This window comes from Cuculus canorus, chromosome 1, assembly GCF_017976375.1.
Source record: "Cuculus canorus isolate bCucCan1 chromosome 1, bCucCan1.pri, whole genome shotgun sequence".
NCBI classification, from domain to species: Eukaryota; Metazoa; Chordata; class Aves; order Cuculiformes; family Cuculidae; genus Cuculus; species Cuculus canorus.
In genome coordinates, this window is record NC_071401.1 from 172,274,289 (window position 1) to 172,292,290 (window position 18,002).

Consider the following 18,002-nt stretch of genomic DNA (forward strand, 5'->3'; position numbering starts at 1 on the left):
GTTCTGGCCACGTGGAATGCCACTTTACAGGATGTAACCACCTGCTAACAGAACAGAAAATATTAAAGAAAGTAACGGTACAATCAGATCTCTAGAATTAAGATATTCTACTGAAAATTTATACTAGAAGAACCCTATAAAACGCACTGGACTTTTGGATTGTTGCCCCCTCTCAGCAGACTAACCTACTAAATTAGTTTCCAGCATCAGTTACTGATAAGCCACCTTAGCCAATGCTCTTCCTCTTGTTTAAGTGTATTTTCATAGTCACATCAACTCTAAGATGGTGTGACAAATAGGTTGTCTTGGGAGTAACATAAGAGTTGCAAAACAGAGTTAACATTTCTGTAATTCCTAAATTTCTCTTCACGGTCCATATCCTCCTTTTCATATCCTCCCAACTTTGACTTCATTTCTCTTGAGCAGAAGTAAGCGAAGATTGAAATCAGCATTGTTTTCATGAGCCAGGAATCAATGCATTAGGACGCGCGATTTACAGCCTTTGCACTGCGGCCTTAACAGAACAGCAAAAAGTAAAGAAAGCTTCTCAACAGAATTTTCTGCCAGCAAACTATGCAGGACAAACAAATTGGAAAAAGTCAAAACCTACTGGGGGCTAGATAAAATCTAACAAAATCATAATGCATTAGAAAGAGAGCCTACTGGATCCCTTCTTATTTCTTCTTGCAGACACTGCAGGACTACCATCCCATACATTTCCCAGTGTCCGATTCCCTTTTGATTTCTTCTTTCTGACTCCCCAAGTCTCAGGTTCTTTTACCTCCTTAAGTTTCCATAAGATAACACATTCATTGTCAGGAAGACAGGAATAAATAATCCAGATTTGTTACTGAGAACAAAAGGAAGATAGCACAGTTTATTTGGAGAGAGAATGACATGAAGAGACTGACTGGTAGGTACTGCTTGTACAGTTACAAGCCTGCCATTTCCAACCAAGATCTGTATCCTCCCGCACTGAGCTCTATCCAGACAACATTGAAAAGAAGATTCTTGACTTGAACAACCTGCAATGAAAAGCACAACAGAGCTTTTCATCTTGTGGTCTTGTCCTCACGCTAACCTGCAAAGATTTCTAAAAGATCCTCAGTGATATTGAAGCTGATTCCCTCCCTGGAGTATAAAGAAGAACGGGGATGGGAGTTTTCTCTGACATGAAAGCCACGCTGGGAACTTCATCTGCGTAAAGCTACAAGTTCTTTTTTCCAATGAGATCTCAGAATACAGAACCATAAAGAATATGGTTTAAACTGTGATCATAGATAGGCTTTGGTTATTTGTCATCTTCCAAAGAAAAAGAAGAAAAAAAATGACAACACCTAAGTTCTAGTTCTTTTTGGGTTACAAGATTGCATGCATTTCCATTTTCCACATAGGAGTTTCCTACCCACATGCTGAGCTGTCTGCACTTTTCTGGATATGAACCTTGCGTGACCGTCCAGCGGGCCTGCCAGACACTGTGCAAACCTGTTACTCCATTCTTGATAGTTAAGGAAACAGAAACATATATTATAATAAAAAAAGAATCTGTGTCTTGGAGAACAAAGAAGGAAGTCTCAGAATAAACAAATACCTGGTATTATTATTCTACATATTAATCTTTTCCAAGGCTTTGAAGTTTGACAGTGCAATTGCACAAATTCCTACGAGGCCACTTTACTGCTAGGCTAGAAGTCTGACTGTGGAACTGAGGAAGTAAAGAAGAGAAAGATCCCCAAACAGAGAAGAAATATTTCAGTGTGACTGGTAGTATTTCCATTTCTTGCTGCCACGAATTTTCTATATCTTGCACAAATGGAGGGGATATGACAACTACCCAAACAAATGGAAATAATCCTAAATCTCCCGTGAAAAATCATCTGCTCTCTTTGACTTTCCCAAAAAACCTCCCGTATCTTCAGTGAGTTCAATCAAAGTTTGTATAAAGTGTAAGCTCATTTTTCAAACCATGATCTGCCACCTCTGCATTTCCTAACAAGTTCTCTCTTCCCTGTTTTTTTCTATGTGGTGGGTTTGTGACTTTTTAATAATGCCTTGGCCATCCAGCAGCATTGGCAAAAGACAAAAGAATTCCTCTTAGAGCAAGTAAACCTGTCTTTTGTGTGACATAGAAGTGCTTACACTTCATTAACCTTTATTATAAACTAGTGACTGGAAAAGTTACTTTGCTACAATCTACACTATGGTTTCACTCTACAAACCATGAAATGTCAGAATGCTAAATTACAGTAAAATACTGCTCACCTCCTCATGAACCCAAGATTAATGATACGGTGTGGAAGGGAATAGCAGTGCTACTAAGAGCGTAACAGGTCACAATCACTTCTAAAATAGCTCATCAAGAACAGGCAGCAAAACATCACAGGCTGTTCCCAGAACTAAAGCCCCACTTCTCAACCTACCCATCACTGAGACATCGTATTCAACCAGCAGAGTCGCCTCCTGTCCACACTGTTTGAGAATACTCATGGCTTCAGCATGTGTGGTTCCCAGCAGTCGAATGCCATCAACACTCAGAAGCCTGTCCCCAGGTTTGATTGTGCCCTCTCTGAAGGAAGAGTAAATGAATGATCTTTATTAATAGAAGATAAATTAATTTGGAGATAATACCATTTTTATGCAAAGTGATTCTCTCTCACCCTCTCTAACATCCACACTTCTTGCCTTAATATTTAACACTTACTTTGACAGTGAGAACATGCAGAGGGTGCAGAGGAAAGGAAACTGCTTTAATTGGAAAGTCAGCAACTGGAAAACAGCTTAACACGTAGCTAAATAATCAAGTCATGTTAAATTGCAACTAACTATAGCTTCTGCTTCAACATATGTTTCCTTTCTGCCTTGTCCACACAACTCCTCTTTCACTCCTAAACATCTCCTCCTCTGGTATTTTCTTAAAAATCAATACAAGGTGTAAAGATGTGGGTGAAGAAACAAGTTGCAAAATACGAATGTCTATTTTTCTTTTCTTCCTACCTAAAAATAATTCGGCTATAAATGTACAGTGTCTCCCAGGTGTATCTCGTAACATATTCAGAATTATAATAGAAAATAAAATACTAATGTTGTCAGCCCAAGAACCAGGGAGAAAAACAAGGAAGCAAGGAGGATGAGGCTCAGAAGAAAGGGAGGGACAAAAGAAAAAAGCTTTCTTGAAATGTTTGCTTCTCAATTCGTGTTTCCAAGGTCAAAAATGTCAACATAAGCTACAAAAAAATCAGCCTGCTTTAAAGAAATTGCCCTTTAAATGTCTTTAATGGTTTAAGGACACAAATGTCATTTTTAAAAATGTAATTTATAAAAATGTAATTTATACATAGAAATAAAGTGAACATTCATTATTTATATCCATGCACGATGGTATCACGTACAAATAAGTTCACTGGGATCAAACATGAATCTCTACTCAGAAGTTGCCCAGGTCAAGCTATGTGTGAACTCACATGCAGATATGTACAAATGTCTTAAAATAACATAACACCACCCATACCCACAACACTATTTTTCTGCAGTGCAAGAGAAAAAGATTGTGGTGTTAGGGTAGAAAAAGCATAATTAAGACCTACACCAGTTGTCTGAAGGCTGCAAACCCCTCCACGCCCTGACCTCTTGTAGGCACTTGTTCTAATTATTTCAGTTTGATTTTTCAAAAGTGGGAAACGAGAACATCTTGAAACATGGAACATATTAAACTAAGGTTCACACAGACCACGATGGCGAAGTCTCTATGCCTATTACTGTTATTATTATTACAATTAAATGCATAAACCTTGAATTTCAAAGGAACAGGTTTGAATATATCTACTTCACTCCAATCTTAACTTCTGTCCCAAATAATTCATCTTTCTCCATTTCTCTTTCACACGCACTCCAAAGAAAGATGAATTGTACCTGTCAGCAGGCCCTCCAGGTCTAACACATGTTATTACAACAGGACGAGATTTATTTCTGTCATCATGTGCTCCACCTAGAAAGAGAAAAGTGAGAGAAAGCACGCATTCATTTTATGCTTTTTATGAAAGCTCATTTCCAAGAGGCAAGTCTAAATCTTTCAGCGTACACACTTACAGATGGGCTAAAAAGATAAAAAAATAGCCAAGACATTAATATGAATCTCCACTGAATTTTATCTAAAATAAAATCGACCTGCTGTATGGTATAAATGATTCTTTACAAAGTATTTCTGCAGAGGGATTCTTAATAGATATATATCCTTTTCTTAGAACCTCCACCCCGCAAATCTGATCTCAGTGGGAAAATTTACTGTGCTGCAATGTTTTCTGCACAGAGTAAAAATCATCCATACCTCATGCATACTCAGAATAATAAGTGGCCACTACAGAATTTATATACTAAATAAAATAACCAGTTTTCTCTGAAGAAACTACTAATTTATCATTGGGGTATATTATTTAACAGCTGCATGTTTTCTTCTGTCCTCCAAATCAGTGATGGTACTTCTGTTGTACAATCCAGCCTATTAATCAGATTTTGTACCTCATTTATACAAATACTATATGCATATGTTTTTTAAGAACCAAAATCTTCCTGCTGATTTCAGTGGTAGCAGAATCTGGTCTCACGTGAAAGGAAGTTTGTCATATTCTTGGCATAGTTATTCTTTAATAAACAAGAATTAGAGCAGTTCATAAAAACAGTACATCAATGTATGGAAAAAGTAATACATAAAGCACAGTTACAAACTGTAAACATAAATCTTGAAAAGATTTCTTATGCCATAAGAACTTACCACTTTCTTCTGATTTAAAAAATACAGTTTGAATTTATTAACTCACCTCTTATTACAAATCCAAAAGTGTTCCCCTCTTTATGTAAAGTAACTTCCACAGTTCTAAAGATGAGACCTGATCCTTGTACAGCTAAAAGCAAAAAAAATCAAAAAAAAATCCAAAACTTTATTATTATTATTATTTATACACATAGATTTGCACCTTTTCCAATTTAAGCTAGCTACTGTGTTTCTGATCATGCAATTGCAAAAGATTCCACTACAGAACAGTCGGATTAAAGACCTGTAATTACATATAATTCCTCCTCTTTTTGAGAGAATTTTGGTCCAGATATTTTGCAAACTGCCAGTGGTTTAGAAATAGAGCCATAAATGCATATGAGATATGGGGAATTTGAGCCTTACTGTTTAAATTGTGGCATAATTTCACTTCTCTTACAAGTGGAAAGTTAGGAAAGGTGAAAATACAGAGACACACAAAAATGGCAAATGAAAGCTACCTATGGAATTGGTTGTACAACCATGAAAACATTTATTTCTACTACTTGAAGTCAAGAGAGTCGAGATTGGTAGGGTGTGTCTCTAATCTCACATCGCTAGATTAAGATGAAAAAGGTACTTTATATCACAAGGATTTGTGTTTTTTTCCTTTTTTAAAACGTAACATGCTCCCTCCTTGTTGGTGAGTGAGTAAAAAAAAATCTTTGACTTCTAGTCAAGTTAAGTTTTTCTCTGTAAGCTCTAGAGAGTGCTGCACGGTTGAGTTAAGCAGTGACAAGCCTAATGCACAGACCAACATATTTGGGTGTGATAATCCACTTTATGGAATTTGAAACCACCACTGTTAAGTGACCAACAGCCAGCTTACCGTTAGCTCTTACAGTAAAAACTTTGATAGGGTGCAAGAAGCCCATTTTCCAAAGGGAAAAGGACACTGGGCAAAATCACATGCACATCTACTTCCCAGCTTCTAGTAAGATACTGCAAACAGCACAACACATATAAGGATTAAAAACTCCCCCTGTAAAATAAATGTTCTGTGAGCAGCAGAACTAATGAAAACTTATGTCCTTTAGTGCTCATGCCTGCAATATTCAGAGTTTCCCCATCCATTGTTAGGATAGCCTGAGGAGGCAATGGACACCATAGGCTACATGGCTGGGGAAGTGTACGCTGCTGGCCGCAAGAGGCCTCAAGAAGCGTTGTCTCCTCAGCACTGCATGCCTCTCTCCAAGAACCCCTGTTACTGTGAACTCACTTAAGTGTCTATTTCCATGAAACATACTGTAACGTACGTTTCTTTTGGAATTTCTCAGTTCTCTATTAAAAGGTTACTGCAGGAAACCAGGAAAACCCACTGAAATCACAGATATCTCATTTCCTTAGGAAAATAGGTGAACGACGGCCCTCCAAAGCATTGCTTTGTATTGCGATAGTGCCTGTTACAGCTTGGAGATGAACCATGTTACTGAAGTCCATGAGGTTAGTTCCTTTTCAGCTAGAAATGTTTTACTGCCCCAAATGCAAGGATTACAGGGAGAAGATGACAACTTTTGCCTTCGTTCCTATCAAATGAATGTGGTTCAGCACATAGCTTGAGCTCAATCCAGGCTTCCTAGTCTGCTTAGTATGGCTCGTAATCTCCACAAGGGACATGCGAAGCCTGTAGTTCAGCAGAGAGGAACAGCAGGCAGTGTCCTTCCCCTTGGAGAACAACCATTCAGGTGGCTGTCCTTTCATCCCAGCCATAGCCTGGGAGGGGTAAGAAGTCTTTAACCTTTAGCAACAACAAAAGGTAGATGCAAGGAAGGCATGGCTCACATTCGAGTTTGAAAACCTGAGGTGGCTCATGCTGAAAATAGCTGGATCCTCCTGCTGTGAACGCTGCCAGACAGGGTAGGAAGTAGTAGGGAGAGTGGGATTACTAGTGCTCAGCCAGATTTAATCTATCACCATTAAAGTACTGACATTTCCCCACTTTGAAACCATGACAGTCCTTTCTCTGAGTGGGTACCTACGAGAACAACAGTAGTTTTTCATGTATGGGGCAGGAAAGGAGGTGCCAGGACTTTAGCACATGACCTACCAGAAAACTTCTGCACATAATGAAAGCACTGTGTCTAGCTTATTTACTAGAAGCTAACAAGCTAGGAACAACTAGACTGCTAATCATTTCCAACTTTATTAGCTGTGCTTGTATGATGGTGTCAGAAATTCCAAGGATTTAAAAAACCCCAAATGATTGCTACCGTAATTTAGCACATCAAAATCCTGTTTCAGTGGACAAGAGAGGCAAAAGTGGGTGAAATGGAAGGAAGCCCACTTGAATAAGAGCCAAACAACACTCATAAAACAACTACATCTCCAGCAAAACAATTCTGAACTCAGCTGACTTCTTTCACTAATATACTGTGTTTTCGAACATGAAGTTCCCTTACCACAAGCAAACACTCATCAACAGAGAACATTCAAAACATATTAAGGTGGTTGTCAGGAGGTCATAAAAGCAACCAAATCGTAATTAGACTAACTCTTCAGTTGCTAGGAAGCAGTGGGGAAATCATCCTTTTCCGAGCATCAAAGAGAGCGATGGATTTTTTGGCTTCTATTCTGATGAAAGTCTTTTTTTAAGGAGACAAAAACTCCCTGGCTGGCTCTGCAGGATTTTCTGGCCAAACACCAGGAAACCATATCTTCTCCCATCCAGTGAGCAGAACGAAGGAGCACACACTCTTTTTTAAAGGTATGGCTGGTGCAATCCCCTTTTGTGTCAGGCCACCTGCCACTCACTCCTTCACTTTAGGTCCCAGGTTTCCAACTCACCACTACTCTAGCTTTCACTTCATACCTGACAGCCTCAATTGCCACTGATTTTCTTGTACAGGCACGCAATCACAGACTTAAGGACAAAAAGAAAAAGCACAGACAAGGCAAGGAAGATGTTCAGTAGCACTATGTGACCAGTGTCAGCATAACCTTGTATTTTGAAGACAATCCTGCTCAGTGAGAAACCCCTGTTTCAGTCACAGAATTCTTGCAGGTTTATGTATCCCCATGGCCCACCCTACTGGGTCTTCTGCTCTAGAAACAAGATGTTGCTTAAAAGTGATGTCGGAAAAGACTGGAAAAGTCCCAAAAGATGTTGTTTATCTGGGAGAATGGGAGGGTTCTGCAAGTGGAGAGAAGGTAGAAAAATGCAGTTATTCATTGGTATCATCTCAGAAGAACTTAGAATAACAAGAAGATGCCCTGGAATGTATTTAATTTAATTCCCAGTATTCAAAACTGTAAACAAATGAATAAAAACAGTAGGGGAGGTTGACAACTCTGCACTGCCATTGGCTGAATTTATGCTTCTGAAACACATGTGCATCTCTGAGAGCTTCTCACCCTGCACCGCCAGTTCTTTCATACAGCTTTCCACACTCTGTGATAAATCAGAAAAAGAAATATAAGAAAACAGCCACTATAAAAAAATAAGATCACCATGGCATCTCACTGCTGACAACACATCTGCTGTTCTGCATAGGTTTCAGTTCGCTCTGCTATTACTTACAGACTGGAGGCAGCTCATACTCCACTTCTAAAACAACCCTCTCGCCAACGTTCTTGAGCAGGCTGATGATCTCATCATGGCGAAATTTGGTCAGGTTGATTCCATTCACAGATTTGATGTAGTCACCTACATCCAGCTGGTCACTCCTACGAAAAATACATATTCCTTTTGTTAAGGACAGATTTGCTGGCCCAAACTAACTAAATCCTTTAAATTACTGTAGAATGATGGTAAGAAATATTTTTTTCCATTCTAGATTAAAACAAGTTGATCTTTCAGAAAGTGGCATTTTAATATCTTAATCTACTCTAGCTTGTTAAAATATTAAAAGATGAACATTGTTGCATTATTAATTTCTGATGTACAAAACCAGCTGCACAATAAAATAACTGGATGATTTGACTAGTTTGGGCATAGGAGCTGGGAAAACATCTTTGTTGTGTCCCCATCTTTCTCTCTCACTTTAGGAAGCTTCCAAAACTACTGGGTTTTGACAGTAGTTCCCTTCACAGCTAACATCACAGGAGACAGGCCACAGACCAAAAACCTATGTTCTGTTCAGTTACTTGGAATGATGTAGCTTAACCTTTATCTTTTGACTGGTTTCACTTATGAATAACAACTTTTTCTGTTTCCACTGTAGTAGTAAGCATGGCAGCTATGATTTTAGTCTCTTTTTAATCTTAAAACCAGCTGAAGAACGTTTTATTAAAAAAATTAAATTACAGCAGTACTACATTTAGGTTTTCCGTTTAATTTTTTTCCCACCAGTATTTTATTCTGCTTCTCACAAATTTTTGTTAAAGGACAAAAAAAATACAGAAATAAAATGCATAGAATTTAGAAGAAACTTAATGAGTCTTACAACAACTTTCAAATATCTCACTGGTATTTCTAGCTTTTGTCAAAGTAGCCTTGAGGGAAGCGGGGACCAGCTGTTGCCGTTTCTCTCTGAGCTTCTCTGGTCTGATGGGCTGCTATTATAGATGCATCTAGTCACATATTTGTTAGTGACCTTTCTGATGCGGTATGTATTTCTGAAGCAATCACATCTTATAATGCATTTTGTGGCTTGAGATGTGGTTACCTAGCAGCGATTCCTCCTTGACGAAGGTTAGATACTCTTGGTTTCCCATCCTTGTCGATTCCACCCGATACTGTAAGCCCTAGGGTGGTGCCTTCTTTTTTCATTAATTCAACTATTGTTGAGCCCTTGAATTCCTCTGTTGAAAGAAAATTATTGGCATTATTAAAACTTAAGTGATAACACAGATGTTGCCTTTCTAAAATGTCATCTACTTCCCAAGAAAATTATTGGGTATGTTAATAAGAAATAATGTGTTCATCTGGAGATTCTTTATGTTACAATTCACAAGTTCCGTCTGCAAGGCTCTGCATATAGATAAATCTGAGACATATGTTTTGTAAAAGATTATTAAAACAACACCAATGTGCTAGTATACTATACAGAAACAATAAACACAAATTCTGGCAACACTTAAAACTAAAGGTAATTGTTTCACGTTTTCAAAAAGCTGTCTTTTCTCATTTTCTGCTTTATCACTTTGAACCCTATGTTTTACACAGTACTTCCACTGATTAACTAAATAGAAGGGTAAAAGGGCACAACAGCATAATCATACTAGAAAATCTTAGATCCAGACTCACTTTGAGGCCACTAGTAGATGTTAATGTTAATGAAAACAATTGAACATAACAAGAATCCAGATGGAGATTGAATATATCAGATTCGCCTTATTCCTTATTCAGACACAAACAGATCTTCACTATAATTCTGTGAAATCTTTGCAGAACACATATAAAGGAAGTGAAAGGCTTTCATAGTTACAGTTTTACACACAATTTCCCTCATGTGCTGTATGGGACACCCCCCTCTTGCACTTTGCCCATTTAGCATTCTGGGGAAATGCTATGCTAACCTCACAGACCTCAACAAATGCAGGTCATCTGCAACAGAAAGCCTCAAGCTCTCAAGAAGAGATGTTTTTATTGCACATGGCTGGACAAGGCGATCTACATATGCACAGTTCCAGCAGGGCTGCAACTGTTTGGAAAGCCACAAGGCAATCATACCTCATGTCCAGTATTTCCAGTCTGAGAAGACTTATTAAAATCACTAGCTGTTGAGATTTTCTGGGAAAATGGATGAAGTCCTAAAGATTCACCCAGAAAACGACAACATCCTGGAAGGATCATCCATCTCTCTGGTCATTTCCATATGACTGAGAAGATAACCTAATATATCTTGATGTCCAGTTGAAGAACAGCTGCCCTAAATAAGAATTGCCAAATTTGAGCAACACAGAGATAATTGCTGCAGCCAGAGGAAAACGTTCAGAAGACCTCTAGCCTTAGTGGAATATCCCGTAAATCTCGGTAGTACTTCTAACAGGGTCAACTGCTGAATTTATTGCAGACAGCATCATCCTACATAATGTCTCTGCTCTTTTCTAGGTGGCTGACAGGCTTTTATTTTGATTCTGGCTGATGATGACCTCACTTCCGTTATTCACATTTTGACCATTATACAGCATGACTCAAGTGCTTGGGCAAGAATTTTCGTATGCTTATAAAGCTTCTACTAAGACAAAATTCTGCAGTGTATTTGATCAGCAGCAAGGGCTGTTGAAATGAATATTTAAAAAGTGGGAGGTATATTTGTAAAAAGATAAAGATTACAAGAGACCGTGTGACTGTTCAAAACATGTCTCTATCCAGTCAGAAGCAGACAGTAGCACAGCTACCTGGTGTGTTCTCCAACTTGATTGACACCAAACCATCATTTGGTATAATTTGGAAGCTATTTAGCTTCTACAGTGTTTGCTCACATCTGGCCTTTTTGACAGTTCAGAAAGAACAGATGTGATTACCTGCATCTGAACATGTAGACATGTTGCATAGCTGTAGGAGATGCTATGGACCAAAATGCTGCTTTCAGTTTTATAAAAACCTGCAAGTATTCATAATGATTACAAGAGTTAGTAATGATACTTACTGCAACCAAAAATACCGTACATTTGCACACATGATGGATGGGTGGTGTCACACTTGTTTATCTAGGGTTTAGTGGATCACGAGATCTGGAGTAAAAAGGAAAATTCCCCTCCTTCCCCCATGTCCCAAACTGAATCCTTCCTTTGTACTTCTCAGTCATACAATCTGATTCTCAGGACAATCTAAAATTTTTTTTTAAATAAAACAAATACTTTGCCAGAACGTGCATACAGGACATCAACAACGCACTGCACACACTTATTCTTTTAACACACATACCACCGCCATGTGTTTCACCTTTTATATAGGTTCTGATTTTGCAATCTGATGCCGGGAAATACTCTGCTACCTGAAGTGACATGTGGAACAGATGATCCATGCAGTGTTTTGAGCTAGCTAATGATTATACAGTTCCCTACAGCTACTGGCAAGGGAAATAATGACCAGGCTTGTTCCTTCTCACCACCCATTCTGACAAGTTTCTGTATACCTCTGCCAACAGAACAGGGACCTCTAAACACTCTTCCTTAGTAGGCAGGAGGAGAAGATGCACTGACACTGTAAAGGGAGTGGTAGCATGAAATGCTTGTTACTAACCGACAGGTAAGGTCACCCAGGAGCACACAACAGTTTCATTAGGCTTGCTCTTCTGAAAGATTTTGTAGCTTTTGTTTTACATAATCATAGCAGGAAGAAATTAAGCAACCTAAGCTGGTTTTGCTTATGAGAGATTGTTATCCCTGGAAGTGCTCTGAACCAGGCCCATTTGATACCCTAGTCTGTCTGCTTTTCATCTTTGCTGTCTTAAATCGCACATGATTACTTTTCTTATAATGCTATATATTACATGTTTACTCATCTGTATTGCTTCAACATTATTATTACAGACTAATCCCACAGGAGTTATGGAAATGCCCAATATCAGAACAACCCTGTGACTCCATTTCCAATCCAACAAGCAATCACATCTGTACGCACCATTGCCTAACTAATGCAAGGTCAGTCTCTATTCTCTAGTTAACACAAAGCTATGCTACTCCTTGTGGGTTAAAAACATCAAACCACTTCGTGTATCACCTCACTCATAATTCATTGCTTATGCCAATCAGCAAACACCAAAATAGTTACAAGTCTCCAGGGTCTGTTCTCTCCTACATGTACTCCCATGTTGCTAATAACATTAACATAGCCAGCAGGAAGGCAGAAGAAGCTATTTCCAGTTTTCTTATAATTTATGAGTAAACCAGGAATTGAATTTACAAGTCTTTTGTTTAATGGTAAACTGAATATAGAGCATGAGCTTAAGAAACGGGTTTGTACTCCATAACAGTTTATGAAGTATCAAATATCAGAACACCACTCTTGCAGTACAGCTCTGTGATATGAACCAAATGAATTATTCTAAAATGAAACTGTGTAGAGAAAAGATGGTTTGAAGTCTATAAAAAAGCCCAAATCAATACCATTTTACACTTCAGTTGAAGAAATGCACTTGAGAACTTCTTCCTCTCTCACCATTAACAATTCCAGCAGCACTCAAAGAAACGCAGCTCACAACGCATCCTGCCTTCCTTTGCTCTGGGGAGGGTTTCGGCATTGCCCTGGGGCTGCCATCACTTCCTGCTGCTGCAGGGGTGATCCTGGGCACATGCCTGCCATGCTGTACTAGCTGCCCCACAGCTTTGCTGACATCCACCTATCTCCAGTTCAGGTCTCAGGAATCCTCCTGAACACCAGGGTTCGGCTTGGAAAGGGGAATGCAAACATGCATATTTGTACAAACACAAACTTGTACACACAAGCACACGTAAGACAGAAAGAAAGTTTCTGCTCCAAAGAGCTTCATTGAGGTCTCCAGTTCTGTAAGGTAGAGCACACAAAGCAGCTCAACATTAAAGACATTATACTGTTTTCTTAATTCCTGTTCTGGATGCTTCTCTCAAGTTCGCTGCTGCAGTATCATAACTGTGTGTGCCTGACTTGCAGCAGGGTCAGTTGGTGTAACAAGCCCACGATCTGCCCTGCAACCTAGAAGATTACAGGGATCCTCAACATAGGATTCAAAGATAAGCAGGTGCTCAAATACAAGAGTTAGTAAATCTTACTGTAAGAAGACGAATAAATGGAATATCTTGCAGGTAAGTAAAAGCCAAGAAACACCATGTTAAATTAATTTTTCTTCAGGGAATAGAATATCATAATAAAGTTTCTACAATTCTATACATAATCAGACTTTTTGTAATTTCCTACTTTTTGACATATGTAAATCACATGTTTTAATAAATAAAAAGCATGGAAAATAAATTGACTCATGATATTCCTGAACCTGGAATATTATTCACTTCTTCTAAATGAAAACTAAATCCTAGACTACAGAATATGTTTTTTTTCACAGAACAACATTTGAAAGCTGAGAGAACTCTTAATCAGAACTTTCATCATCTATTTTCAACATTCCTGAAATTTTATATCCTAATTTACATATTAAAGTAAAACTGAAAAATATTTGCCTTCATTACAGATATTAAGTCCCTGTTTTGTCTCTTCTGTGAAAATTTCATTTTAAAATGAAAGAAAATGCCAAAAATCTACAGGATCAGGTCAAGTGCTTGTATCTCCCACCAGGTGAATAAGTTTGTTCAGTGCAGCCAGGGCAGGGCATAAATGGAACCTAACCTAAAACTAAAAAAAAAGAACAAAACCCCCACCTTGCTTTTATTGATCGTTTCCTACCAAAAGACATACATAATCAATAAGTAAGTAATTGGTAAGTCTGTTGAAAATACAGTCAATGCTGTCCTTTTATGGATTTTCCCTGTATGTCAGCAGAAATTCTGCAGAGAAAACCCTTTGCTTTACATTCCAGTAGAGATCTCATAGCTTAATAAGAAATCACATAAAGATAAAGTCAATTTTTGAGAAACAGATATCGGTTTGTTATACCGGGGACATCACATCTACTTAATGTCTCATGTCCTGCAGGGAGGTACATTTCTCTGACTGTGACAAGAAGGATCTCAAGAGATTATGAACTCTATTCCTTGTTGCCCTTTTCCTGTCTGTCTGTCACTAACACCTAAAACACTAACTCCTAAAACACCACATTGGTGGAAAGAGCCTGAAAATGTGACTCTGATCTTAACCTACGCTATGCTATTTCCTCCAGTCTGTGGAGGAGCAAACCCTGAACCAACGGTAGTTCAGAACGCAGCAGGCTGCAGCAGAAGATGAACCGCTATGAGGTGCATCAAGGCAGAACTACAAGGCACAATTCACAGCACTTACCAGTGAAACCGTAACTTTAAACCAACAGCAATGCAGGTTGCCTTGGGTCTGTGGCTGGGCTAAATAGATAGCTTGGCTAATGCTGTAAAGGTGAAATGTCACATTTTCAGTACAAGGGAAAGCAAGGGAGATGGGTAAGGCTCAGGCAATTGCAAAAAATGCCTAAAATAAACTCATTTTATACCAACAGCTATTTTGGTGATATATAGGGCTTTAGACAATCCTTTTTTTCTTCCCCCCCCCCCCTTTTTTTTTACAGCTATAACAGCATCTACGAGATGATTTTGCCACTGCAGAAATAATATTTACAAAACAAATGCATAAACTGGAAAAAGCCCGACTGTTGCCTGGCCTAAGCATGACATAGAAAAGCAAATAATGTTATTTTATGATCAACCACAGGCTGCGATTCTCAAGACATAATCACACAACTCACTGAAAACACCAGGCCCACAGGACATGGCAGCACAGCTCACATTTAATTGGTTTCCCAATTAAAAAGAACTGAATTGTTGTGCTATTTGGTTTTGGGTACGTTTTCCATATTCTAAGATGCAGAAACAGACAATTTGGCAGCCAACATTCTCCAAATCAAACCTGAGGCATAAACAGAGGTGATCTTATATTTAGTATCAAGCATAAGCGTTGTATTTGGAACTCTGTTTATAACTAACATACTATAAATGAATGCAAATATCCCAAATCCAAAATCAAATAACGACCAACTGAAAGCTAGTAACAGACAAAAAGTGCCTCTTCATTCTTAATGACAAGAACCTCATCAATTTCTCAGCAGAAGAGCATTGGAAGAATGTCAGAGACCACTTCTGAATTCTTCTCCCTGTAGTTCATTTTTCACTCTGCATCAAGGACGGATAGTATCGGGCCACACAGTCAGAACAAAAAGAAGTCATTATCTCCCTACATTTTCTTGAGATGGCTGATGACAAGGCTTATGGAAGAATAAAATGAGTGAGACCGTTAAGGAGATACGTGAAAATAATTCTTTTTCATTCCACCAAGTATTGGAAAAGCCCAAAGGTGGGGAATGGCAAAATCCAAGCCCTTTAGAAAATGTTTAAAACTGCCATGGCACTTGGAGGTGTTCTTATTTTCTAAGTATCTTTCTGTTATTTTTAGCTCATATGCTTCCTGTTTTCTTAATTTATATAAATGTCCATAAAAGTGGAGCATAATGCAATGCAGGACATCTGTGTAGAAGGAAACTGAAAACATACACAATTACAGTTTTATAAACCCCTATTATAGGTAAAGAATCAAATTACAAGCTTGAATTCTTAGAAGTACATTGAAGAACAATCAACATATTTTAATTAAAATGGATTTATAAAATAAGATATGTTTTAATTTTAAGTGTCAAAAAGAACAGAATTACTATACATAATCCCTGAGCAAATCTTGACAGAGAAATTCAATTAGAGGAAAAATTATTTATAAAACTAGAAAACATTGGAACATCTGGCTTCAGTAAATATGAATAGTTTAATATGTTACTGTAAGAAGAGAAGATTTAGCGGAACCCCAACAATGAAACTTTTCCTTTTTTCACATTACTACCTACAAAAAAGATATTCTATCCCTGACATGCCATCTTGCAACATGGTCAGAATAAAGAAGCATTGCTAACTACAAACTTGCTCAATGATGTAGTAGAGTCAAAGCACATTTATTCCTTGTGTTATCTGTGAAGTTCTAGTGTTTTCATTGATAGCTTTCTCTGGGAGAGTACCTACGCTATGCCTTAATCACTACCTGCATGCTTCAAAATTTGTGATAAGCAACTTCAGTTAAGGCCCCATTCTATGTTGAGGTGCTTGATAGGTTTCGTAAGTCCAAGCGCTGTTCTGCTTCCATATTATCTGTGGTGGTAGTCAAATTTCTGAATGTCTGCGGTGAAAGCACCTCACTATGGTGTCACAGTGGAGCTTTCTAAAGCAAGGACATCGAAGGGTAGGGCAAAACAAGCACAATGATGACTTGATGGTCTCAACCTTTATAATCTCTTCAGTAGCCATTATACAGCTTTTCAGAGCTCAAACCTCTTCGCTTCCGCACAATGTCATTTATTTGCTTGGGTGGAGAATGAGTACCTTTGAGCTGGATCTTACATTCACAGATCTCAAATTTGTATCTCCCACACAAAATACATGTGTCCTATTGAAAAATTTGCTTCCTGCTATAAACAACCATGTATTAAATTCAAGAACGGCCCACGCACAAGCAGTGCTACCCTGTACACCTTTGCACGTCTCTGCTAGACACTGTTGATGAAGGAAGGACAGAGCTCCATGAACACATTAATCTTTAGATTTCTGTCTGAATAGGATGAGGGCTTTAGTAATCCTCCTCCCTTGCTAGTGGAAATCCTGCTGAGCAAGACAACACAGAGCTTTGACTCTGACAGCCAGTTGATTCATAAAACTTCTTCCCATAATTTTGACAGATTCACTTCCAACTTCCTCTCCATTACCTTTACAGAGAAATTATCATCAGGAGAACTCCTTGCTAATTAGCATTTATTTGTACTGAGGTGACATTATTCACAAAAGCGTGGCCTGACTGTTGCAGTTTCTCTGTCTTCTACGGTTACCAAAATGGATAAGGCAGGACAGATTAGAGGATTGATTGCATTTGTGCATCTCAATGCAGGAAGCAACCACTGAGAACAATTTTCTCCCTGATGTCCTGAGTGACACAAGCGGAGAAACATGATATAGCGATATCTGCGGGATATCTTTTAAAAAGATATCCAATGCAGCTTTTAAAGCATAGCTTGGTGGAAAATCTGCTACACGTGCAGGTAATTTCTATCATAATTGGAGTAGACAAGCTTCAATCCCAAGACCTCATTATACTACCACCATTATATTCGCAATCCCTCTGCAGATACAGAGCCTCTGAGCAAATCACCTCTTAAACTTCTTTCCATTTTAGATTAAGAATTGCCTGAATTGCTTAGGTTTTTGCCATTTAAGACATGTTTCGCAGCTCCTTCCAATGTTTCAATATCCTTTTGACCTATAGCTACCAGTAAGCTTCAGTAGTAGTGCCATTTGATACCATTTTTCCATTTGAGCCATCACTTATTTTTATCAAACATACTTAGAGTTGCCTGTCATGGTCTACATTTGCTACATAATTCAACATTTTAGTTAAGGCAAAACATCAGTTTTCCCTTTTAAGATATTCAGCCAAGATCACTAGCATGACAGCAAAATTGGCACAGTAAGGATCAGAAAATATAGTAACAGTGTCACTCCTTTTTATACATTTTATGCTATTGCACAGCCATTCAAATAATGGATGGTGAATATTCAAATATATATTATGATGACTGAAATTTGGAGAAATAGGCCA

The 18,002-nt window shown here is 38.3% G+C and overlaps 1 protein-coding gene across 13 annotated transcripts in view; it reads right to left on the minus strand.

Annotated features, from left to right (window-relative positions):
- GRIP1 (glutamate receptor interacting protein 1) overlaps window positions 1-18,002 on the minus strand; it is a 334,162-nt gene that overhangs the window by 73,966 nt on the left and 242,194 nt on the right. For all 13 annotated transcript variants that reach the window (XM_054070632.1, XM_054070596.1, XM_054070639.1 and 10 more), the window contains 5 exons: window positions 9,412-9,547; window positions 8,325-8,470; window positions 4,815-4,898; window positions 3,910-3,985; window positions 2,421-2,566 (listed from right to left, as the gene is read on the minus strand). In XM_054070632.1, coding sequence (XP_053926607.1) covers window positions 2,421-2,566; window positions 3,910-3,985; window positions 4,815-4,898; window positions 8,325-8,470; window positions 9,412-9,547 — 588 coding nt within the window. The remainder of the gene's footprint in view (window positions 1-2,420; window positions 2,567-3,909; window positions 3,986-4,814; window positions 4,899-8,324; window positions 8,471-9,411; window positions 9,548-18,002) is intronic.